The sequence below is a fragment of the Cyclopterus lumpus genome, chromosome 5 (genome assembly GCF_009769545.1).
Source record: "Cyclopterus lumpus isolate fCycLum1 chromosome 5, fCycLum1.pri, whole genome shotgun sequence".
In the NCBI taxonomy this organism is placed as follows: Eukaryota; Metazoa; Chordata; class Actinopteri; order Perciformes; family Cyclopteridae; genus Cyclopterus; species Cyclopterus lumpus.
Genome location: NC_046970.1, coordinates 20,694,722 through 20,718,298, shown reverse-complemented (window position 1 = coordinate 20,718,298; position 23,577 = coordinate 20,694,722). Strand labels below are relative to the sequence as shown.

Below are 23,577 nucleotides of genomic sequence, written 5' to 3'. Positions count from 1 at the left end.
CATATACCATTGCCACTGCGGTTAGATTTATTGTCAGACCTGTAAAAATATGTTATGCATAGTCTATTGGTTTTTTTTTTTAAAAACACCCAAAAAAAAAAACTTCTAAAAGGTTGAGGACTTCCTCAAAGTTTTCACAAGAGCAAATTCATTCTCAGACTCACAAGCGGACTCGCTACACCATTAACTATCAAACATCAGCCCGATGGGAACCACGATGGATGTGGGAGAAGTGATCTTCACGTTGTTGGAGGTGCTCATCGCAGTCAGCTGCTGTCTTGGTAATGCGCTGGTTGTTTTGGCGCTGTGGACCAGTAAAAGCATTCACAAGCCCACCTTCAGCCTTATTGTCTGTCTGGCCGTGGCCGACTTCATGGTTGGCTGTGTGGCCGTACCGCTGTCCGTGGTGGTGGACGGGCGAGTGAAGACTTCATTCCACGGCTGTCTCTTCATCAGCTGTGTGGTCGTCCTGTTGCCCCTCGTCTCAGTTTTGTGTCTCACGGCTATCGCAGTGGACCGCTTCCTGCGGGTGCATCTCCCTCTCAGGTCAGATTATTCAGACGCACTAACACTTCCTGAATGCACAGGCAAGTAAAATGGCACTGCAAGTGTCCGGGATTCAGTAAAATCTTCTGCTAAAGGTACATGTTGAACTGTGAGGGGTTTTAGATCATGAAAAAGGCTTTATGTTTTCAGAACTACAATGACAAGATGTATATGGATATGTTAAACATTTTTATACTACTTTGAATTTTCCTTTTGCTCAGAACACTCAAATACATAAATATTTGTTGAGGATACAAACCGTTAATTCTTTTCTGTTTCTAGGTACAAAAGGACAGTAACACAGAGACATTCTCGGCTGGTGGTAGCAGCGTGTTGGCTCGTTCCAATACCACTGAGTTTTTCTCCCATGCTTGGATGGTACAACCATGAAACCTTGTCCAAGTCGACCAACTCTACGATTGTCTGCCAGTTTATGGCTGTGATGCCCATGTCATACCTGGTTTACTTCAACTTCTTTCTCTGCACCCTCACACCTCTGTTGGTGATGACCGTGTTGTACGGCTACATCTTCTGCACCATCCGAGGAACGCTTCGAGAGAAACCAGGCAACGGTCCCCAGAAAGAGTCTCAGAACTACCTGAAGAAAGAGAAACAGCTGGCAGGGTCTCTGTCTCTGGTCTTGGCTCTGTTTGCCCTGTCCTGGCTCCCTCTCCACATTATGAACTGCATTGTTTACTTTGGTGGGCCGGAGGATGTACCAGTAACAGCTTTCCATGTCGGCATCCTGCTTACTCATGCTAACTCGGCTGTGAACCCAGTCGTGTATGCGTTTAAAATAGAAAAGATCAAGACAGCGTACCTGAACCTCTGGAGACGGTATATCGCATGTGGAGAAGAAAACCAAGAATCTCAGACCAGCCAGACGACAGACAACAATCTTAGTAACGGTAACATGAACAGCGTGGCCACAAATTTGTGAAGCAAGATTTCCTTTGTCGTTCTCAATGATTTAATGAATATACAGGCGTATTGGTGAATACAAAGATTAGCCTTCTTTTTATAAACATATAATGTGTACAGTTTCCACTGCTGTCAGTCTTTAAGCCGCGCTGGGCTGAGAACTCTCCTTATACTGTATTATGTCTGTGTTGGACGCACAAGATCGTCAATGTTTTCATCTGACTAGGAGTAAAACTGCAAACAAGTGTACTTCCTGTAATGCGTTCTATTAAAGACGTAGTTTCAAGCATAACAGGAAATAAGACTCATCTGTAACATTTGCCTGACGAAAACTAAATACATGAATTATATAAACAAGTACTACTTTATACCATTACAACTGACATATTATCACTTTAAACACGTGATAATATAAAGATGACAAAATGTATTTTAGTATGTAATAAGAACACCTCTTTCATTCACTACACTGGTGCACTTTTAAGCAAATCTCCATGCAGCTTGCAACCAGCCTAAACGTGGCACTAAGACCTTTTTACACATATGTTCACCTAAATGGGTAAAAAGAATCAACTTTGTCACTATGTGTAGAATATTCATGTTATTATAGCATCTCATCCTGATTCACATCATGCATTATTCATCATAAGCAGAGTGAATGCTCACAGAGGAACATATTTTCTGGGAAAGATAAATTGCTTTATGAATAATTAAAATGTAATTTATAAATCAATTTCCTTTCATGCACTGAGACGACAGCGGGAATCTCAAAGACAGATCACTCTGCAACCAAAACTATGTGAATGGCTAGAACGAGGTAAGTGAGCCCTAAATCATGATGAGGCCGACTTTGAAGGCAAATATTGGAAATAGTTTGGATGGTACGATATGATAAATGATTTTAGGTTTGCATCCAAAAACAGATATGTGAAATGAGGATGTGAGATCGGTGGAATAACCTAATAATAAGGTAATAATAAGGTAAGGTTTAAATTGTGTCTCCTCCTATGAATCGCCACCTTAACGTGGAGGAGGAGTTTGAGTGGCTCAGTGATCCTGGGAGCTATGTTGTCCGGGGCATCAGCCCCTGGTAGGGTCTCCCAAGGCAAACAGGTCTCGGGGGAGAGCCCAGACTAAGAGCGGTTCAAAAACCCTGATGAATAGCAGCCCACGGTCTGAAGCTACCTTGCCCGGACAAGGGAAACCGGTGCACCCTCCCGGAGCCAGACCCAGGAGGGGAGCTCGTCGGCGAGCGTCTGGTGGCCGGGCTTTCGCCCATGGGGCCCGATCGGGCTTAGCCCGAAAAAACCGGCTGAGCGCCTCTTTGTTGTAGTTTTCCCCGGGGAACGAGAGGGTCGCCTCCCTGCGCCTACAGGTTGCGGGGAGTAAGACTCTGACTGTTGTTTGTGCTTATGCACCGAACAGCATTTCGGAGTATCCGGCCTTCTTGGAGTCGGTGGGAGGGGTCCTGGAAAGGGCGACGCCTGCCGACTCCATAGTTCTCCTGGGAGACTTCAACGCTCACGTGGGCAATGACAGAGAAACCTGGCGGGGCGTGATTGGGAGGAACGGCTTGCCCGATCTGAACCCAAATGGTGTTTTGTTGTTGGACTTCTGTGCTAGCCACAGTTTGTGCATAACGAACACCATGTTCGAACATAAGGTGGCTCATAAGTGTACCTGGTACCAGAACACCTTAGGCCGGAGATCAATGATCGACTTTGTCATCTGATCTGCGGCCGTATGTCTTGGACACTCGGGTGAAGAGAGGAGCAGAGCTGTCAACTGATCACGACCTGGTGGTGAGTTGGATCAGATGGCGGGGGAGTCGGCTAGAAAGACCTGGCAAGCCCAAACGTGTAGTGAGGGTGAACTGGGAACGTCTGGCAGAGGATCCTGTCCGGGAAGTCTTCAACTCCCACCTCCGGAAGAACTTCTCACAAATCCCGAGGGAGGCTGGGGTCATGGAATCCGAGTGGACCTTCTTCAAAGCCTCTATTGTGGACGCGGCTGCTCGGGGCTGTGGCCGGAAGGTCATCGGTGCCTGTTGCGGCGGCAACCCGAGAACCCGGTGGTGGACACCGGGGGTAAGGGAAGCCGTCAAACTGAAGAAGGAGGCCTTTCGGGCCTGGCTGGCCCAGGGGTCTCCTGAAGCAGCTGACGGGTACCGGTGGGCCAGAAGGGCTGCAGCTGCAATGGTCGCGGAGGCTAAAACTCGGGCATGGGAGGAGTTCGGGGAGGCCATGGAGAAGGACTTTCTGTTGGCCTCAAGGAAGTTCTGGCAAACCATCCGACGGCTCAGGAAGGGAAAGCAGGGTCTACCCCAGGCTGTTCTCAGCAGGGGGGGGGGAACTGCTGACCCGGACTGGGGACATCGTCGGGCGGTGGAAAGAGCACTTTGAGGAACTCCTAAACCCAGCCAACATGTCCCCCGGAGAGGGGGCAGCGCCGGAAGACTTTGGGGTGGTTTCACCCATATCCCTGGCAGAGGTCGCTAAGGTAGTCAAAAAGCTCCTTGGTGGCAAGGTGCCAGGGGTGGATGAGATCCGCCCTGAGATGCTGAAAGCGCTGGACATTGTTGGGCTGTCTTGGTTGACACGCCTTTTCAGTGTCGCATGGACGGTCTGCCAGTGCCCATGGACTGGCAGACCGGGGTGGTGGTTCCCATCTTCAAGAAGGGGGACCGGAGAGTGTGCTCAAACTATCGTGGTATCACACTGCTCAGCCTCCCGGGAAAAGCTTATGCCAGGGTGCTGGAGAGGAGGCTCCGACCGCTTGTCGAACCTCGGATTCAAGACGAACAGTGCGGATTCCGTCCCGGTCGTGAAACAGTGGACCAGCTCTTTACCCTCGCAAGATTACTGGAGGGGTCCTGGGAGTTTGCCCAACCAGTTTACATGTGCTTTGTAGACCTGGAGAAGGCTTTCGACCGGGTCCCTCTGGTTTTTTTGTGGGGGGTGCTGCGGGAGTATGGGGTGCCGGACCCGTTGGCACGGGCCATCCGGTCTCTGTACGCCTGCAGTAGGAGCTGTGTTCGTATCCTTGGTAGTAAGTCAGACACGTTCCCGGTGGGTGTTGGCCTTCGCCAGGGCTGCCCTTTATCACCGGTCCTGTCCGTGACCTTCATGGACAGGATATCTGGAGAGGATCCGGTTCGGGAGTCTCGGGATCGCCTCTGCTGTTCGCGGATGATGTGGTCCTGTTTGCCTCCTCGGACCGTGACCTCCAGCATTCACTGGGGCGTTTTTGCAGCCGAGTGCGAAGCGGCAGGGATGAGAGTTAGCACCTCCAAATCTGAGGCCATGGTGCTCTGCCGGAAACCGGCAGATTGCTCCCTCCAGGTGGGGACAAACTGCCTACCCCAAGCGAAGGAGTTCAAGTATCTCGGGGTCTTGTTCACGAGTGAGGGTAAGGTGGAGCGAGAGATCGACAGGTGGATCGGTGCGGCTGCAACAGTAAAACAGGTGCTGTACCGGTCCGTCTTGGTGAAGAGGGAGCTGAGCCGGAAGGCAAAGCTCTCCATTTACTGGTCGGTCTACGTTCCAACCCTCACCTATGGTCACGAACTCTGGGTCGTGACCGAAAGAACAAGATCTCGGATACAAGCGGCCGAAATTAGCTTCCTCCGTAGGGTGGCCGGGCTCGGCCTTAGAGATAGGGTAAGGAGCTCGGACATCAGGGGGGAGCTTGGAGTCGAGTCGCTGCTCCTTCTTGTCGAAAGGAGTCAGCTGAGGTGGTTCGGGCATCTAGTCAGGATGCCTCCTGGACGCCTCCCATTAGAGGTTTTCCAGGCACGTCCAACTGGTAGGAGGCCCCAGGGAAGACCGAGGACACGCTGTAGGGATTATATCTCCCGGCTGGCCTTGGAACGCCTCGGGATCCCCCAGAATGAGCTGGAAAGTGTTGCGGGTGAGAGAGAAGCCTGGGTCGGCCTGCTGAACCTGCTGCCACCGCGACCCGACCCCAGATAAGCGGCTGATAATGGATGGATGGATGGATGTTTTAAATTGTTGTTTACTGTATATCAGATCTCAAGTGGAAGAATTCTCTTCATTATTACACAATTAGCATTTTCCTAAAACTAATGTCCTTTTAACCCCAAACACAATTTCAGTTTATTGACACACATGTCCAGTTATTGAGGAAAAACAATGGGGTGAAGATTCACAGAACTCTGGTATGTGTATGTTTTGATAGTGTGTTTCAACTTAAACACCAACGTCTCTCAATTCTGTATCTATTACAAATAACAGCAATATACTAGCAAGTTAAAATGTTAAAATGTATATCTGATGCACATTTCTTAATATGCACACAATGATGTCATTTGATGTATATGCCTCCAAAAGGAAAATGTATATTTGTCATGTTTGGGGGAGGGAAGTAGGTTATATAGTCAGTAGCAATAACATTATGATAAGCTTAACTATTGAATCTATAAAAATAGATGACAAATATCTTATTTGCATGTCTATTATATATATATATATATATATATATATATATATATATATATATATATAATTTGTATGCATGTTGAGGTAAAATAATCCTTAACAAAGTTGTGTGCGTGTGTGTGTGTTTGTGTGTGTGTTTGTGTGTTTCACAACTAACCCGTCATAATCGTGTCCACTGGGGAACATCATAAATACCTTACGCCACCGCTCACAGGATCAACCTGTCTCTGCCTTAAGGGCATAGGGCTAGTTTTGATACTTAAAGTTCCCTTTCACCCCCAATAAAGTTATGCATTTTTGCTTCAGTAAGATTTTGAATGCAGTAATGTCCCTCGTTATGGTGTCGCAGCCACATAAAGAGTGCACATAAAATGTCTTAAGAAGTCTTAAAAAACAAGTCCAAATGTCATAACTATAATTTAGTTTCCACCTCGTACAACTTCCTCGCTGTACTTTGGTCCGAGTTAAACATTTGAGTTAGCGTTCACACCAGCCCATCGGTGTACAGAGTTCACTGGAGCCGCTAGTTGGACTGTGGTGCTACTCGACAAAGGACCACTTTCACAAGTTGGCTGGGGCTTCGTAAGTTAAGAGAGCGTCAATTTCCCATTAAAGTGCGATGTTTTAATGGGACTAGCGGACACGGTGCTACAGCGTAGTGGCATTTAAGCGTGTTTTTTGTTGTTGTTGTTGTTGCGGCCATTGAATTAGTACAACGTTACACACACGCACGCGCTAGTTAACGTCAGGCCTGTGCAGCAGTTAAGTTAGCGGGACGTTTTTGAAGTTTTCTTGTGACGGTAGTAAATGTAAACTAACGGTTCTACGGGGTTTCCGAGGAACGGTTCTAGGGGGTGTTCCGATTCATTTCGAGTCCGTGTGAGGAACGACGCCGGTAACCTTATCCGGTTGTCATGTGGTGACTTTTCGAGCTGTGACCGTGTTAACGGTCAGCTAACCGCTCGGGGCTAGCTCAGGGGTTTGTTTATAACTTTGTAAAAAGGAGAAATAGAAACGGCTTGTTGTCTGCCGTTACTCTATAAACAACAACACCGACAGCGGTGTTCGGCTGTAATGTACACACGGTTGGAAGATGATGATTTGGCTATTTGCACAGACATTGTCTGGAAGAAAAACTATTAAATTATGATTGTATTGTATTATTTTGTTTGTCTATGCATGCCAAATGGATAAATACCCAATCCATTTTCCCAAGGTAAGAGCTTCATAAAGTTCATCAAACTTCATAAAATGTCCCAAACTCCAAATTACTCAATTTAAGATGATATGACAATTGGAAATCATCACATTTGAGAATATGGAACTAGTGAAGTTTGGTGTTTTTACTTGGCTTATAACTTATCAAAATGATCTGCCATTTAAATAATTGAATATTGGACTAATCGTTGCAACACTCATTTTAATGTGAATGCTTGGCCAATATCTTTGATCATCTAACAATTTTAGCAGTATTCTTTTTAAAGCATCTACTACATTAATGCATCTATTTCAACACATTTCCTTATGCAGATCTTGCTCATTACATTTTTGTTTAGAGTTTTTTTCGATTTTTCTTTTTGTGAGCTCATCTAATTTCAAAAATATATTATTTACACATTTCACATTAAATACAAGACAACATCACATTGCTCACACTCTGGCCTTCCTCGGACAAATGAAAACTATGAACACAGGCTTCGGTGACACAGATGCAAACGTGTGCTGCAACATCCCAAAATGAATGAACGCACTCACATAAAATAACATTAGATTTCACATGCGAACCCTTTACTTTATTTTTTCCATAGTTCCATCTGGTCATGGAGCTGGTGATCCGCCGGTACCGTCCCTCAGACAAGGACCCCGTGCTCTCCCTCTACTGCATCGGCATCCGGGAGCACATCCGCCCGTGTTTTCGCAACGCCATGACCAGCCCTCTCTACCTCACCGTCACCCTGGCTCTTTGTGTCACCGGCCACCTGCTGGGCTCCGTGTTGGGGGCCGTGGTGCTACCAGGAGCCTGGGTGGGCCTTGTGTACTACTGCTGTCACGAGCTATTCGACAGCTTTGTCAGGGAGAAAATCCGGACGGACATGCAGGACATCCCCGGGAACTATCTGAGCAGACCGGACGACTGTTTCTGGGTGGCGGAGGCCGAGGTTGACGGGACGACCCGGATCTTGGGTATGGTGGCTTTGGTGACCGAACAAAGTGGGAAAGAGAGGTACGGAGAACTGTTAAGAATGATCATCTCGCCATCGTGCCGTCGGATGGGCCTGGGCCTCCGGATGGCTCAGACTGTGATTGACTTCTGTAAGGAGCGAGGCCTCTCCAAGGTGGTGCTGCATACCAGCTCCACACAGACCGCTGCTGTGTCCCTGTACGAGAAGCTGGGGTTCAGCCACAGCGTCTCACACACCAACACACATACTTCTGATTGGGTCGTGACGCTGACAATGGTGTCGATTTTGATGATGGAAAAACAGCTGTAGCGCCTGTCATCAGTGCGTGAATGGGTGAAGGACGTGTTGTGTTAAAGCACTATACAAGTACACGTCCATTCACCATTTTTAAAAAAAGACCAATCAGTTACTGTGATATTCCTTTGACACTCCTCTTTGTCAGTCGTTTAAGCCTATGCATGAATAATAATACTTGACGGACCAAATGATCTGTATATGTCCCACAAACACTCACAACATGCATTATCAGGTTTCTCAGATTAGATTACATTGGACCAACTTATTTTTTATAAGTTTGGACCAAGATTCTCCGACTATTGATTATGTCTTTTAATTTTTTTTTTCAACTGCTGTGATTTTAATCCACAAAAGACCAATCACATTTAAGTGTTTAATACATGCACGAAATAAAAGCACCTCAAATGATCTCACTCCGGTGTTGGTTTTTGCTTTCACTCGTCATCCTCTTCCAAACACTCGCACGCCAATATTGACTGCAACATTTTAGAGCTCAGGTTAAAAGATTGTCTGCAGCTCTGCTGGTATTACATCACCAACAACAAAGCAATGGGAATGATAACGATGTAACCTCTCCCACGCAAACAGGTGCAACAACACTAGCAAACACCGTCTTTCGCTCTTATCACTTGTACCTTGTTCATTAATTCACTCCTCCCGACACTCAATCGTGAAATCAAAAGAATAAACTAGAGTCATTTCTAAAAATGTCACTTTATTTACATTGCACACAGGACGTTAAACAATAGATGTCGGGGAGGCTACATTTAGTGAAACTATCTTTGTCTTAAACTCGTGGAACAGAAACAAATATTTGATCATTTCTACCTGTTCTGTTGTTTACATTATAATATTAGACAAAGATTCACGTCTTATATTTAGCTTTGATTATAAACAAGGGCCCTGAGGCTAAGAACAGAAACCAGTATACAATTCCTGCCAGTTTTGAACTTGACCTATTTGAATAATTTCACAAGTCATCATAATATTTTAGGTCGACAGGAGTTCTCAAAGCTTTTGGGGCCTGGGAAAAATAACATGTTTCAAGGAACCCCTCTTTATAGTAACACCAATGCTTTTCATTAGATGCTATTGCAATTATTTGTATTCTAAAATGTTTAAAATACTTCAGATCTGTTTCATCACTTAATTAGTTCCCTGTATTTGCACTGTATTTTTGTTATAGTTACTTTACAGATTCACATCATCCTATAATATATGATGCACGTTACAGATTAAACAGTTTAAATATAAATTGAAGGTCGGTTAACATTTTTAATTAGCTCAAATTTGACCAGCTACAACATTAATGTACCACTTACATAGCAATGGATCAGCAGTGATAATCCGGTAATATAACGAGCACTTTTGCTTGATGCATTCAGCTGATAATAATACCTTTGGACTCCTACTTAAGTAAACATTTGGATGCAATACTTTTACTTGTCCTATTAAAAGTATTTTTATGTGGTGGATTTATTACGGGGAAAGAAACACAGTTTAACCACTAGTAGTGTCTATATATAAAGGCACACTTTGTAGATGTTATAGCATCATACAAATCATTCTGTTTACATAAACAATCAAACAAATACTATATAACCAGAATACTATTGTGCTCACTATGTCTGCCACGGTTGTGTGTGTGTGTGTTTTTTTATTCGACCACTAGGAGGTGCCAAAGGTTTAGAAACCAACACATTGAAGCATTAGCTGCTTGGACGAGACATGCCATGACTGTACTGGAGACCTCCAGATGGGCTTCATCCTACAGATAGGACACACGATAAAGGACAAACAACAATAGTCATGATTAGAATAAATAAATAGAATAAAGCAGTTCAAATATTTAGCAAGTCAATTTAATGGATGAGTAACAATAATGATAATCAAATAATAATATTATAATCATCCAATAATGTAATAGCTCTGTCAGGGGCCAGTGAGTCCTTAGAATTTAAAAAACTATAACTTTTACTTCAGCGATATTTTAAATGCAGGAAATGTAATCGTTTCTTGTATTTTTATACTGTAGTATTTCTACTTTTACTTTAGTAAAACATCTGATCACTTTTCACCAAGATAATGTGTTTTATAACTATGACAGAACTTTTCCTGAACAGGAGATATTCTTTGTAGAAAACAAGTGACCTACCATCAAAAGCACCCCATTGGTTTTAACTGAGAAACACACACACACACAAACGCACGCACACACACACACACACACACACACACACACACACACACACACACACACACACACACACACACACACACACACATGCACACACACAAGCCTATCCCACGTGTTTTTGGGCTGATGGTTTCAACAAGTCGCTCATTCAGGACTGATGACTGCTGCTCCATTAAACAACATAACTGTGCCGTAATAACTTCTATTATTATAAACCTTTTGTAATCAATGTTTAATTTGTAGTGCAAAACATTGTTGCTTTTACTTTAAAGGCCATGTGAACTACATTCTATTTCAGTGTACATGAACACACTATTTTCTGCTAAAGTTGAGATTTTTTTCACATGACGGATTTCTTTATTTCTTTGTTTCTCTGTGGCTCATTTAGAAAAAGGTGAAGTCCCCATCCTGGTCTCCTAAAAATCACATTTCCATACAACAAAATTGTTCTTGGGAAAACATTCCCTCAATTAGCGTTTTGAGGCAAGTTAGTTAAACTTGCATTCTCTCTACTGGCCATCAGGGGGCGACTCCTCTGGTTGAAGAAATATGTTTTTTTATAGAAATCTATGAAAACACTTCTCACTTGATTGTTTACCTCAGGAAACATTATTTATGCACTCAAAGTCAATGTTTCAAGTATCCTTCAATACAGCATGATGTTCATTTGGTTAATTATGGTCTCATTTAGAGTATAATAGGGCGTTTTACCTTGTGATTGACAGGTCGCTACCAGAGCCATATATGGGCGTCTCTACGTCACTCCTCCGCAGTTTGAATATAGTCACTTTCATTTACTGGTTTGATCATCAAAGTCTTAAAGTAACAAAATCCGCCTGCTAGCACTTCTAAATCTAACTATTATACTATATTTCATATGTGTTTAATCCGAATATAGACGATTATGTAAGCTAATCTAACCAGCTGCTAGCTGAGACTTACTGTTTAGCATGCAGATGTGAGAGTGGTATACGTACACTAAGTGGCTTCTTTTTTAGGTACACCTCGACAATCGAATGCAATTTAATACAACAGCCATGAAATATGTCTGTAATGTTCATTTTCTGTCGATATTGTCTGAAATGTATACATTTAGCATAAGCGTATTTTATGAAATGTTTCTTTAAATGCAGCCCAAATGTGTAGAAATTATGAAAGTAATGAACAATCACATTTTCCTTTACAAAATGTCTGCAGTATCACTCCATAAACGTCTGTATACAATGTCTGTATACAATGTCTGTATACAATGTCTGTATAGACATTTTTAAGTATCGTATCTGCTTTATGGAAATAATAAATTGAAACAATTTAAATAGAGTTAATTAAATGGAAATAAAATGTGTTCTATTAAGCTTCTCTCTCTCGCTCTCTGCATTTCCAGTTGATCTCTCTCTTCTTCTTTATCCCCCTTCTTCACATCTGTGTATCCACAAACACATGACACTTGTTTTGAGTTCACCTCTACACACATTTTAGGAGACTGAAACTTGGCAGCTCTCCAAAGCAAAGAGTGTGATTGAGAAAGCAGCGGTAGTGTTGTTGTGCTCTATCTGTCCATCAAAGGCTTTGAGTTCAACACCCAAACAATATGGCAATATTTAATCTGTGTCAGTTATTGAGAGGCTCAGGGGACAAACATATGAGGATTTTTACTCTATAAAGCCTCGCGTGAGATTCAACACACGGCATATGTAAACTGTGTGATATTATCCAAAGAGGGTTCACACATAAGTCAGACATACATCATTATTGTTAATAATAAACTATTTATGTATATAACACAGGTTACTTTAAACTCACCATGATACAACATAATGTAATGGATAACAAAAAAAGGATTGTAGAAGCAATGATGTCAGTAGTGGAGTGAGCAGCATAAACATGGAAAATAGAAAAATATGTAATAAATCAAATCACAAATAGATAAGGCTCTACATGTGAATAATATATTGTAATGAAACTCAGACAACAAATAAAAACATACTGTAAATACCAAATATACACACTGCACTTGGGTTTGTTGTTGATGATTTGTTGACAGTTGTAAACTTTCAAATATATATATATATATATATATATATATATATATATATATATATATATATAAATAATATGAATTATTAATAATTCTTGAATAATATAATGTAAATTATTCTGAGGTGGACATTCTATGTAATGAGTACTGTAACTTTACTCATTAATGAATTATTAATTCATTATTAATAATTATTTTATAATATAATGTATATTATTCTGATGTGGATATTCAGTGTAATGAATGCAGGACTTCTCCACTGTGTGTTGTGCATCTTCAAACCCATCAACATTTACACAACAGGGTGAAAACAGAGGGAGCAAGAGGACATTGTTCAATCCGATGCTATATTTCCATAAAAACTCTTTAAAAAATAGCTTTTCTATATATTACACCAAACTAAACAACCTCAACAAATTGGTTGGAAAAAAAATGGAAAAATGGGAAAAAAAATATATTGGATTTGGGCATCGCTGTAACATTACTCTGTCTATGAGATATTTATGAAGGGTTATGTAAATGTACAACTTTTGAAAATCTTTTAAATGCTCCTGTGGGCCTTTTAAAAAAATATATACATTATAGTTATTATAGACAGTTATTTCAGCAAGATGACGACAGACAAAGAAAGATGAAGACGCTCAAAGAATAAATAATAAAGACCAAAAAAAGAGGTGAGACAGGGACATGACATCGATCGAAGGTTGACCTTGTCGTTAGTCGAATGGCATCTGAACCACTGGGTCACCATGACGTGCAGAATCCAACCTTTTATGTGTCGACATTGAAATGACCCTGACATTCAATGTGACAGGATGTCCTGTCTGTATCTATAGTGGTGGAAGAAGTACTCAAATCCTTTGCTAAAGTAAATGATCAATATAACAATCAATAAATACAAGTCCCGCATTTAAAATCCGACTCAAGTAAAAGTACAGAAGTATTTTCAGCAAAATGTGCTTAAAGTTTCAAAAGATAAATGTTACTTATGTAACTTAAAGTGAAAATTAAATGAAAAATCACATTACATTACATTACATTACATTACATTACATGTCATTTAGCTGACGCTTTTATCCAAAGCGACTTACAATAAGTGCATTAAACCATGAGTCCAAACTCAGAACAACAAGAATCAAGCAAGTACAATTTCTTCAATAACGTTAAACTACAGAGTACTATCCGTAAGTGCCATTTAAGTGCTACTAAAGTGCTAAACTACAAAGTGCAATTGGTAAGGGACATTTAAGTGCTACTAGAGTGCTACTACGGCTTTACCTTCCCTATTCAAGGTATAGTCGAAAAAGATGTGTTTTTAGTTTGCGACGGAAGATGTAGAGACTTTCTGCTGTCCTGATGTCAATGGGGAGCTCGTTCCACCAATGAGGAGCCAGCACAGCAAACAGTCGTGACTTTGTTGAGTGTTTAGCTCGTAGTGAAGGAGCTACAAGCCGATTGGCAGAAGCCGAGCGAAGTGAACGGGCTGGGGTGTACGGTTGGACCATGTCCTGGATGTAGACCGGACCCGATCTGTTCGCAGCACGGTATGCAAGTACCAGTGTTTTGAAGCGGATGCGGGCGGCCACCGGTAACCAGTGAAGGTCGCGGAGGAGCGGAGTAGTGTGGGTAAAATTCGGGAGGTTGAAGACCAGTCGAGCAGCTGCATTCTGGATGAGCTGTAGAGGTCGAATGGCACATCCCCGGTCATAGAACATTTGTCCACATTCAGGCGACATAGATATGACAAGATGTTACTTGGGAGGGTTACCACTAGTTTAATGTTTAAAAATGTGTCTTATAAATTCATCATTTCTTTTATATTTGAAATTTCCCCTGTTGACTTTTTTAGAGACATTTATTCAGAATAAGAGCTCCCCCTTGGTTTACATTGTCTCATCTTCCAGCAAGCAGCCCAGTTCTAAAGAAAAACAAAAACAAAGAAGTAAATATACGTTTAGCTTCCAGCTGACCTCATTCAGATGAAATGAGAAAAGAAATAATATTGAGAGGGTCGAAAATGTAATTAAAAAAAGAGCCTCATAGGTGTAAAATTTGAGGTGTAAATTTGCTATTTGATTAATTTAATGCAACTAATCTTACTCAATCTTACTCAATCTTACACAATCGCGCGCACACACACACACACACACATGTGTCCAACAAATGGAACAGCGGGTTCACAACAAGCTGCTTCTTGCCCCGGCAAAAATCCTCCAATTGCACAAAACCTACAGGAAAACTACCAAAGTACACACACGCAGACAGCTGCCAAAATGTGTAATAGTTATTTGATCAGGTCATGTTGACAGATTGACCCTTTAACGATAAACAGACGGACATCTCCACTGCGCGCCCCAGGAGGCAGGAGACCGCAGGGCCCTGACTTCCTCTGCAAGCCGTTATTGGGAGAACACAGCTCGGGTCAAAGGCATAAACATGCTGCTGGCGATGCACACGAACCTCCCATCCCCTAGTTTATCATTTGTGTTTTTGTTTTTTACCGTAAATGGAAGGCACGAACAAAATATTTTTCTGACCCTGTGACCCTCTGAGCCAAAAGCTTGATAAGGCATCAGTTAGTACAACAAAAGGGCCAGTTAAACACGGTCGACTGATTCTGTAAAGAAAACAATATATACATAATGGATTGTATTGATTTGTTGATAAGTTGACACTGGTATTAGAAATGATTGACTTTTGCACACTGTTTTTTTTAAATTAATTTGATTAACGCCAATTTATACATATAATAACCAATAATGATGAAATAAAACACATTTTTCTTGATTGATTTAAAAATAAATTGTAGAGATAATCAAAGTTAATCTTCTTGAGCTCAAGTTGGGATTTTTACCATATTTGCCAAAACATTTTTAATATATTTAAAATATGTTCATGCCAACTATTTAAAATGTTTGATATATATTTGCAAATAATTCCAAAATGTGTTTTTTAATTTGTCATTATGGGGATTGTTTGTACAATTTATTGACCAAGAAGTTCTGTTTATTTTAAATGAACCAATAAAGCGTGCAACATGTTGTTCTGATCACCTCGCGAAGCCACTATAGATTCAACTAAATTGTTAATTAATGATAGTTTTTCACAATTTCCCAGAGAGAGGAAAACCAAGGGAATGACTGACCATGCAAAATTATCATGAATGACATCAAAATGTCATTCATCAGATACTTAAAAGTAAACTGTATAGTCTCAGAAATCTCTTCAACAATTTCAACTCAAGGTCCACTTACTTTCTTATATGTCTCTTTCTACCATGTCTCACAATTCTTATGGTTCAATGTGTTTATGTCTTGCCTCGTTCCGGAGCTTTTGACCGCTTCATACCGTCTTCATCAGCAGCTGCAGTTTGTTCAGTTGTGGTGGTATCTTTCCATGTTTAAACAGTTTTTTTCTGAGCATTTTTCTTTTACGTCAACCTTTAGGCCAACATGGATGAGATGAGCTCGAAGTTTAATCATCAACAGTTGCACGTCAACTGAGTGAACTCAATCTGCTGATGAAGACCATGTGATACAGTCAAAAGACCTTGAGGTGAGATTGTTTTGTCAATGAAAACTCTTCTCCTTTATTCCTGAACTCCTGGTTTTAATTTCCGCGTCTACAAAAGCTTGAACTCTTTAAAACACTTTGCTTGTACCGTTGGCGATGCAACCGCACACAAAAAGCAGTTAAATCCCACAGAGGCTTAATTTAATGCTGAACAGAGGCAATTAAAGTTTTATAGTGCCCTTTCAGAGAAAAATGACTTCCGCTACGGGGAAATAATATTTATCACCCAATAAACTGTCACTGATGCATTATTGAGAGTAACTGCCTCACAACGTTTACAAGAAAGGTTTACCAGCAGCTAAGGCGCTTTAACTATTCTTTGGATTATTAAAAACGGGGACGAGAAACTCCAGCTTGTTTTTCAACTTTCTGAAAAAAAAGAAAAAGAAGAAGAAAAAAAAAAAAAAAAGAAGAGCGCAACGAGTTTCCAGCGACAGATCAGAGTCCTCCAGCAGGAGACCTTGAGGAGGTGGTTCAGGGAGAAATCGATGCGGTTAAATTAAATACAGTAGCAAAAACAGAGTGTGGAAAGAGACAGGGAGGGAGACGGCAAACACGCACACATATGTTGGTGTGATAACACAGTGAGGGGTTATTGATCAGATGGGCGGCCTCATCAATGTGTAAGAGGTCTGTGGAGGGGTCAGTCACTCTGTGGACCAGGACACACGCAAGCGACTGTACAATACCGCGTCGCTTATATTGTTGTCCTCATGTCTCTATCTGATGTGTTCCCATAAAGACGTAAAGGCTCAAAGGTCTAAATGTTTGGGAGCGAATGAGTCTTGGTGATGTCCCATTAAGAGAACAGTTCTCAATTTTAGTCTAGAAAAAAGTCATGACAAAAAACTCGCAAAAGCGTTGTGCGATAGTAAAAACATTACGTTGCATAAAGAAACACAATATCTCTCACATCTGTCCTCTACACGTGGGTGTATTTCAGATAGCCGGGCTTTAGAGAAGTGAACCCTGTGTAAGACCTTGAACTGTTAGAAGAAGAGCTTGTTTAGGGTCTTATCTGACGCATCTTTCCACCACTCATCAGCTCTGGTTTTAAACCCCTCAATATTTAACACAAACAAGTATAAGAAAGCAGCCATTACACGTTTAAACTCGCTGCATTTGCTTCGTCTTTCTTTATATGCCCCAAAAATATGGAGTAGCCTATCCGTAAACTTCTCAAGAGAAACATTTCACTCGATTCTCATGTTTTTAATTTTGCTTTACATTCATCTTTACTTATTAGTATTGTACTGATTACGCACATGGACACATCCTGAAAGGACTACTCTATGCTGTCATTGTGAGCAGATATATCTATCTATCTTTATTGAGCTTAGGAAATCTTTGGAAACAAAAACTGGTCTTCGATGAAGTTTTATAGATGCTGAACGAGAAACTAATTATGAATTATTGTGATTCAATTATGAATTACAGTGTCCTAATTGTAGTTTAATCTCATGGTTTGTGTGTAGTGTTTATATATTTAATTTTAGTTTAAGATTTCTAAAATGGTTAATCTATCTTAAGCATTAGGAGCAGTTGGTGGCAGTAAAGCACCCGGGGAGGAACTTGGGGTTCAGTGTCGGACTCAAGGACTACCCCCCCCACTCCAATCCCCCTGTCTGTGAACATCTACAGAAAACATAATAACCTGTACACATGTGCTCCCTCCGGGTGGGTTTATTGAGGGTAAGAGGTGTTTCAAAGCGGGAGGTACGGCATATTATCACTGTGTGACATCGACGCAAATAAGTGCCGGGAGGGAGGCATCACTTTCCTCCCTGTTGGCACAGGCGAGGTCGACCAGTTCATGTTTTTTAGCTCATTCACTCATTTACTTACCACCCCTTTCACCCCTTTCACCCCTTACACACACACATACATACACTCACACACGCCCAGGCACACACACACGCGCACGCACGCACGCACAAACACACATACATACACACACACGCTCACACACACACGCAGAGGTTGTAAGAGTTCAGAGCAGGGTACACAAGGACCCCCTTGAACTCAACAAGTTGGCTCCTTTCCAACAAATATCTCACCTCAGTTGCACAGCTCATAACAGTCTCCGTGTCCTCCTTGCCTTGTACACACACACACACACACACACACACACACACAAAGAACAGGTTAATTTACTGCATTGTTTTCCAAAACAACTGGGTTAGCCCTGTGCAAGCGTACTAAACGACATTTAAAAAACTCTTTTAATCAGGCTGGATGACCTCGGGGGTATAAAAGTATAAAAGATGCGAGCACATACGTCAGTCACGCAGACGTCGCCTGCACACATTTTAGAATGAGCACAACTTGTTGCTTTCACACGTAGGTTTTGGTAAGGAATTTTTGTAATGATATTGAAGGTGTTATATGGTGAACTTAAGCTGTGCTGGACAGCATATGTTGTTATCTTTGGACAGAGCCAGGCTATCTGTTTCCCCCCCCGTTTCCAGTCTTTATGCTAAGCTAAGCTAACCGCAGACGCAAGAGTGGTATCCATCTACCCATTCTCGGCAAGAAACCAAACAAGCGTATTTTCCAAAACATCCAACTTTTTCTTTGAGAAAGCTCGATAGCTCCAGCAAAAGAAAAGAATAGTTTGACTTTATAGTATACTGCGACGGTGTTTATAATATTACATGTTTGTCATAGCTACTGCACAGAAACACTCAGTATGCATACGTATAACCCTCCAATATCACTGTAACTCATTGCATTGCACTCCACACGTGAGTTAAACTAAATCTGATATTGCCAACGTTGGCTGTCAGGCAGTAAATAAACGCTCATGTCACCATGCTAACAAGCCAACAAACGCAATGCTAACGCGCTAATGTTGAGTAGGTATATTTACCGTGTTCACCATCTCCATTTAGTGTGTTCACATCAACATTTGCGAATTAGAGAATTAGGAATTAGAGTTCATTAAAGACAGAGAACAGCTGAGGCTAATGTGAATGTCTATTATTATTTTTGCAGATTTATTTGGTTATAAACCAAATTATTGGTTTATAAGTTAGACCTGATGATGGCGCTGGATAAAAAGTCAAGGGATGATCAAATGTATTATATTTCATCTTGAGGGGAACGTAAAGGTCCAAACTAAATTTTAAAACCACAAATGTAAACATGCTGCTGTCACAGAAGACATTACTTATCTGGACATCATAAATGTCTCTACCAAATTTCATGGCAATCCATCAAGCAGTTGTTGAGATATTATGACCAACGGACCGGCGTTGCCACCCATAGAGACGTGGCACTAGCATGACTAAAGTCTAAAGTAGGCTATAACTATCAGTACTGGCTCTCGCCTCGTTGGCGCCCAAGCAACATCTGGAAAGGCAAATGCAACACACACATTCTTGCTGCTGATGGCTTCTGGTATTTTACAGATAAAGCACAAGCAGCTGTGACTAATATCATAGGTAAGAATCTGTCATAGACCTGTCAAACTCAAATCCAAGGATTTTGTGCCGTTGAAACTCAAATCCAAGGATTTTGTGCAGTTGTGACTACAATCATTGGTAAGAATTCGTCATCGACCTGTCAAACTCAAATCAAAGGATTTGTAACAGTCGGCCTCAGCTCTTGAAATTGCTCGCCACCGTTCAAGGTGGTTTGATCAGATGGAAATGCACATCAACGTCACTTATTGCTGACGCAATGACCAAGTTTGGACGTGTTGTTGCTTTCTGCGTAAAGTAATCGTATTAACTTCTTCTGCCTTCCTCTTCGCACACATGTGAACCCCCTTGGCACACAATAAGACAAACACACACTTTGTGTCTCAACACGCTTGTTTTGATGATTTTCCTCCCCATTTCCGAGTTCCTCTCCTAGCGTTTTAATACGTCATTGAGCAATGTAGTTCTGCTCCCAAAGAAACGTGATATTGTTACAGTACGCTCAGGAATGTGTTCAACCTGGTGCGTATCAGGGTGTGTTCACATCTCTTTGCTCATTCCTGAAACGCCTCCTTTGAGGCTCCCCTGTTTGCTCACTCTCTCTTTATGAATGAGAAGTAACACATGCCACATGTCATGAAAGAATGAACGCATAACATTTCCTGGAAGTGTGCGTTAGGGCTCTGTTCTAATAGCCAGAGCTTTGGTTACTGTTATAACAGATGTGAAGAACTGTCCGTCCGTCTGTAGTAAACAACGCTGTTATCCACCCAGGAGGTGTTATGTTCTTATGCTTGACACGATTTCATCTGTTCACACTCTAAATAAAGAACCATGAAGAGACTCCATCTCTGCTCTTTTTGGTGCTCAGACCATGGAGGGGAATCATTTATCTGAAGTTCAGTGTCAGTTCAGCCAACTGGAACAGACTTATTTGGATGTACAGAAAAGTTATTTGCCATCGAGGCTTTGTAATAGAAATGAATACCCTTACAAACCAACCATAGACAATCTCATCTTAACAACTGCCATGTGTCAAAAGATGCCTTTGACATTAGCACATGGTGGGTTTTTGCTCAGTTGTCAACGATACAGCATCATGTTTCCTGAACTATATCATAACTTTACTTTTTCACATCTTATTTGAACTGAAATTGATAAAGAAAAACAAAACACAGAATATCCATCCCTCGCACCATGTGGGATCTGCAGCATTATGTTTGTGGCCAAAACTGCAGTCGCAATTCCCTAAAAAAAGTACTTTTTGTGTGTCGTTTTGGGCAACCTTGTTGCTGGGAAACGTCCAAAGTTGGGTTTAGGCAACACACGTTGATGCTCTTCATACCCCACAGTTTTGGATGTGGCAGGTAAGCTGTCAGTTTCCACTTGTTACATACGTAGTATCCTTTCAAGATAAACTTCTGTCTTCACAGGAAGTTATGCTAAGGCAACAAAACCATGTAATTAGGATTACGAAAAGAGCTTGGTTGAATCCCATATCCAAACAATTGCTACAAAGAAGGAGGATGTTGGCTCTGATTCAAGGAGCGTATAATACTTATCAAGGTCCTGCATTAATATCAAAAACCCATCTGCCAATATATATATAAGACCTGCTGTGAACAAAGCTACAGCCACTTTGAGGATGTATCTGTAAACCAAGTTTTCAGGCCACTTCAGCATCTCTATCAAAGTGTTCTTTCTCATTCGTATCACTCCTTACAGCTTGATTACATCACATACAGTTAAATTCACTTTATTTTGCTTTCAATGAGAACTCAGCTACAGAACAAGTAGTTTGAGGAGCTTTAATAAGGTTTCTTTGGTCACAAGCCACCGTGAAGCTCACATGAGGCAATATGAGCTGAATTTTTCTTGTGTAAACCTATCAGCACCTTTGAATGCCCACCAGCAGGCAGGCTGACAGGACATCGGTGCATGATGACATCCACCAAAGAGCTCCTGTTTAAAATGATAAGATAACAGAGGCAGGGCGATGAGTTGATAAGGCCATGGGGGAACACTCTATCTGGGGGTCAAAACGTTGACAAACTTACCTCTGAGGCTCAGGTCAGTGGAGAGAAGTGTACCAGAGTATGGCAACGATGTAATCAACAAAGTTGATTTGGGGCCATAGAATCGATGGTGACATAACTATAGTAGAGAAACACAGTGTGACCACTTATATTCATTATGTCTGCATATGGAGCAGTCTTTAAAAGAAAAATAACTTTTCTGATTTGGTCGTATTATTGTTGACTACAGATGGGAACTCAGTGCTCATGTGTGTCTGCAACGGCCATTGTTGATGGAACAAATACAAAACACACAATCGGGGTCCGAACTGGGAACATAATTCCGGAAAGGGAATCTGACATCAGCAAACCATGTATACTGTTATATGTTATGTTCTTACTGTTCACTGTTCATTGTTAACAACTGCAACTACAAGAGGCCCTTGAGCATGCAGCGATAAATGAGCGTGAGTATGCAAGATTGGTAAGACACAGAAATGCACACACGCACACAATCTCACTATCTCCTGGTGGAGACAATAATAAACATCACACAAAAGTGCGTCATAGTAACGTCATAGTAACCATTGACCTCGTCAAATATTCCTGCCCTTGTTGCACTCCTTCACCAACCGGCCTTTACATTCTACAGATCGAACCTGTTAACCTATTGGCTCGCATGTCATCAAAAAGTAGGGCAGCACATACAGTACGCACAAAATACCAACACATTATTTTGAGCACAAACATCAATTGGGATGCTCCTTTGTGTCTGGATCCATTTCATGATTAATGAATGATGTATTTTTTTCTGATTTCAGGGTGGTCAAATGCGTTCTGGTGAAGATAGAGTGACGATTGACATCAGCTATCTTCAAACAAGACTAAACGTCTGCAGCCGTGTAGGGACAGCAGCAGAGCTGTGAGCTACATGCTAACATCAGCATGCTTACATGCTAGCAATGACAAAGCTAATATGCAGATGTTTAGCAGGTATAAGGATCTCAGTTCAACACATTACCGTGAAAATATTTGTTATAATTAGCCTTAAACACAAGGGAATATGAGTTTTTATTTCGTCATACATATTAGAAGAACTTCAATTCAATTCAATTCAGTTTATTTTATATAGCCCAATATCACTAAATTACGAATTTGCCTCAGAGGGCTTTACAATCTGTACACAGACGACATCCCTGTCCCAGGACCTCACATCTTATCAGGAAAAACTACCAAGAAATAGAAAAAAAGACTTTCACAGGGAAAAAAGGGAAGAAACCTGCATCAGCAGAGCCATGGCGAGAGGCATCAGACACAGCCAGGTCCAATGGACCCTATGAGACGTGAGGCACACGTAGTTCACTTAGTTCAAAAGACCTTTGTTAACTGTACTCTCTCATTGAACTATAGCAGCAGTTCACCTCAGTCACCCCTGCCTCAACTGACTAATCTCTTCAAAGGGAACGATACATTGTGTCAAATTGTGCATTTTGGGGGAGCAACAATAATGGTGGTTGTGAGAAACCTTTTTTACTGTGACATGATTTTGACCTTCACATTTATGACTTTGTTGTTGCCTATTGATATTTCCCCTTTCCTAGCAAGGGCCTCACTTCTACTAAAACACTCTCCATTCCTTCAGCTAGTTGGTGTCAAAGAGGAGGAAGGGAGGCCCTTCCCCTCAGAGTGCATAGGAGGAGGTCAGCAAGTTCACGGAGATCTCCTTCCTTACCAGCTCCGGAGATCTCCTTCCTTACAAGCCTTTCCACATCGCTACGTCCCTTTCAATAGGAATGACCTACTTTATGTCCGGAGTCAATAATCTATAGGCTTTTGTGAGAACAATCAAATAAATAAACCCCTTGTTTGTCAGCGTGACAAATTTACGTTTCATGACATTTTCATTGACTCAATGTCAAGAATTGTAA

The 23,577-nt window shown here is 41.6% G+C and overlaps 2 protein-coding genes across 2 annotated transcripts; both read left to right on the top strand.

Annotated features, from left to right (window-relative positions):
• The first annotated feature begins 155 nt into the window (after positions 1 to 155).
• On the top strand, positions 156 to 1,657 carry LOC117731061 (adenosine receptor A1-like). The gene is made up of 2 exons (XM_034533201.1): positions 156 to 546; positions 829 to 1,657. The coding sequence occupies exons 1-2, from the start codon at positions 206 to 208 to the stop codon at positions 1,484 to 1,486; spliced, it is 999 nt and encodes a 332-aa protein (XP_034389092.1). The 5' UTR covers positions 156 to 205; the 3' UTR covers positions 1,487 to 1,657.
• A 4,760-nt stretch (positions 1,658 to 6,417) lies between these two features.
• On the top strand, positions 6,418 to 8,416 carry nat8l2 (N-acetyltransferase 8-like 2). The gene is made up of 2 exons (XM_034533566.1): positions 6,418 to 6,506; positions 7,733 to 8,416. The coding sequence occupies exon 2, from the start codon at positions 7,745 to 7,747 to the stop codon at positions 8,414 to 8,416; it is 672 nt and encodes a 223-aa protein (XP_034389457.1). The 5' UTR covers positions 6,418 to 6,506; positions 7,733 to 7,744.
• The last annotated feature ends 15,161 nt before the right edge of the window (positions 8,417 to 23,577 follow it).

Coding starts and splice junctions, on each gene's coding strand:
- nat8l2 (XM_034533566.1), top strand. CDS start 7,745: ATGGAGCTGGTGATCCGCCGGTACCGTCCCTCAGACAAGGACCCCGTG.
- LOC117731061 (XM_034533201.1), top strand. CDS start 206: ATGGGAACCACGATGGATGTGGGAGAAGTGATCTTCACGTTGTTGGAG. Junction 547..828: donor CGGGTGCATCTCCCTCTCAG/GTCAGATTATTC, acceptor TTCTGTTTCTAG/GTACAAAAGGACAGTAACAC.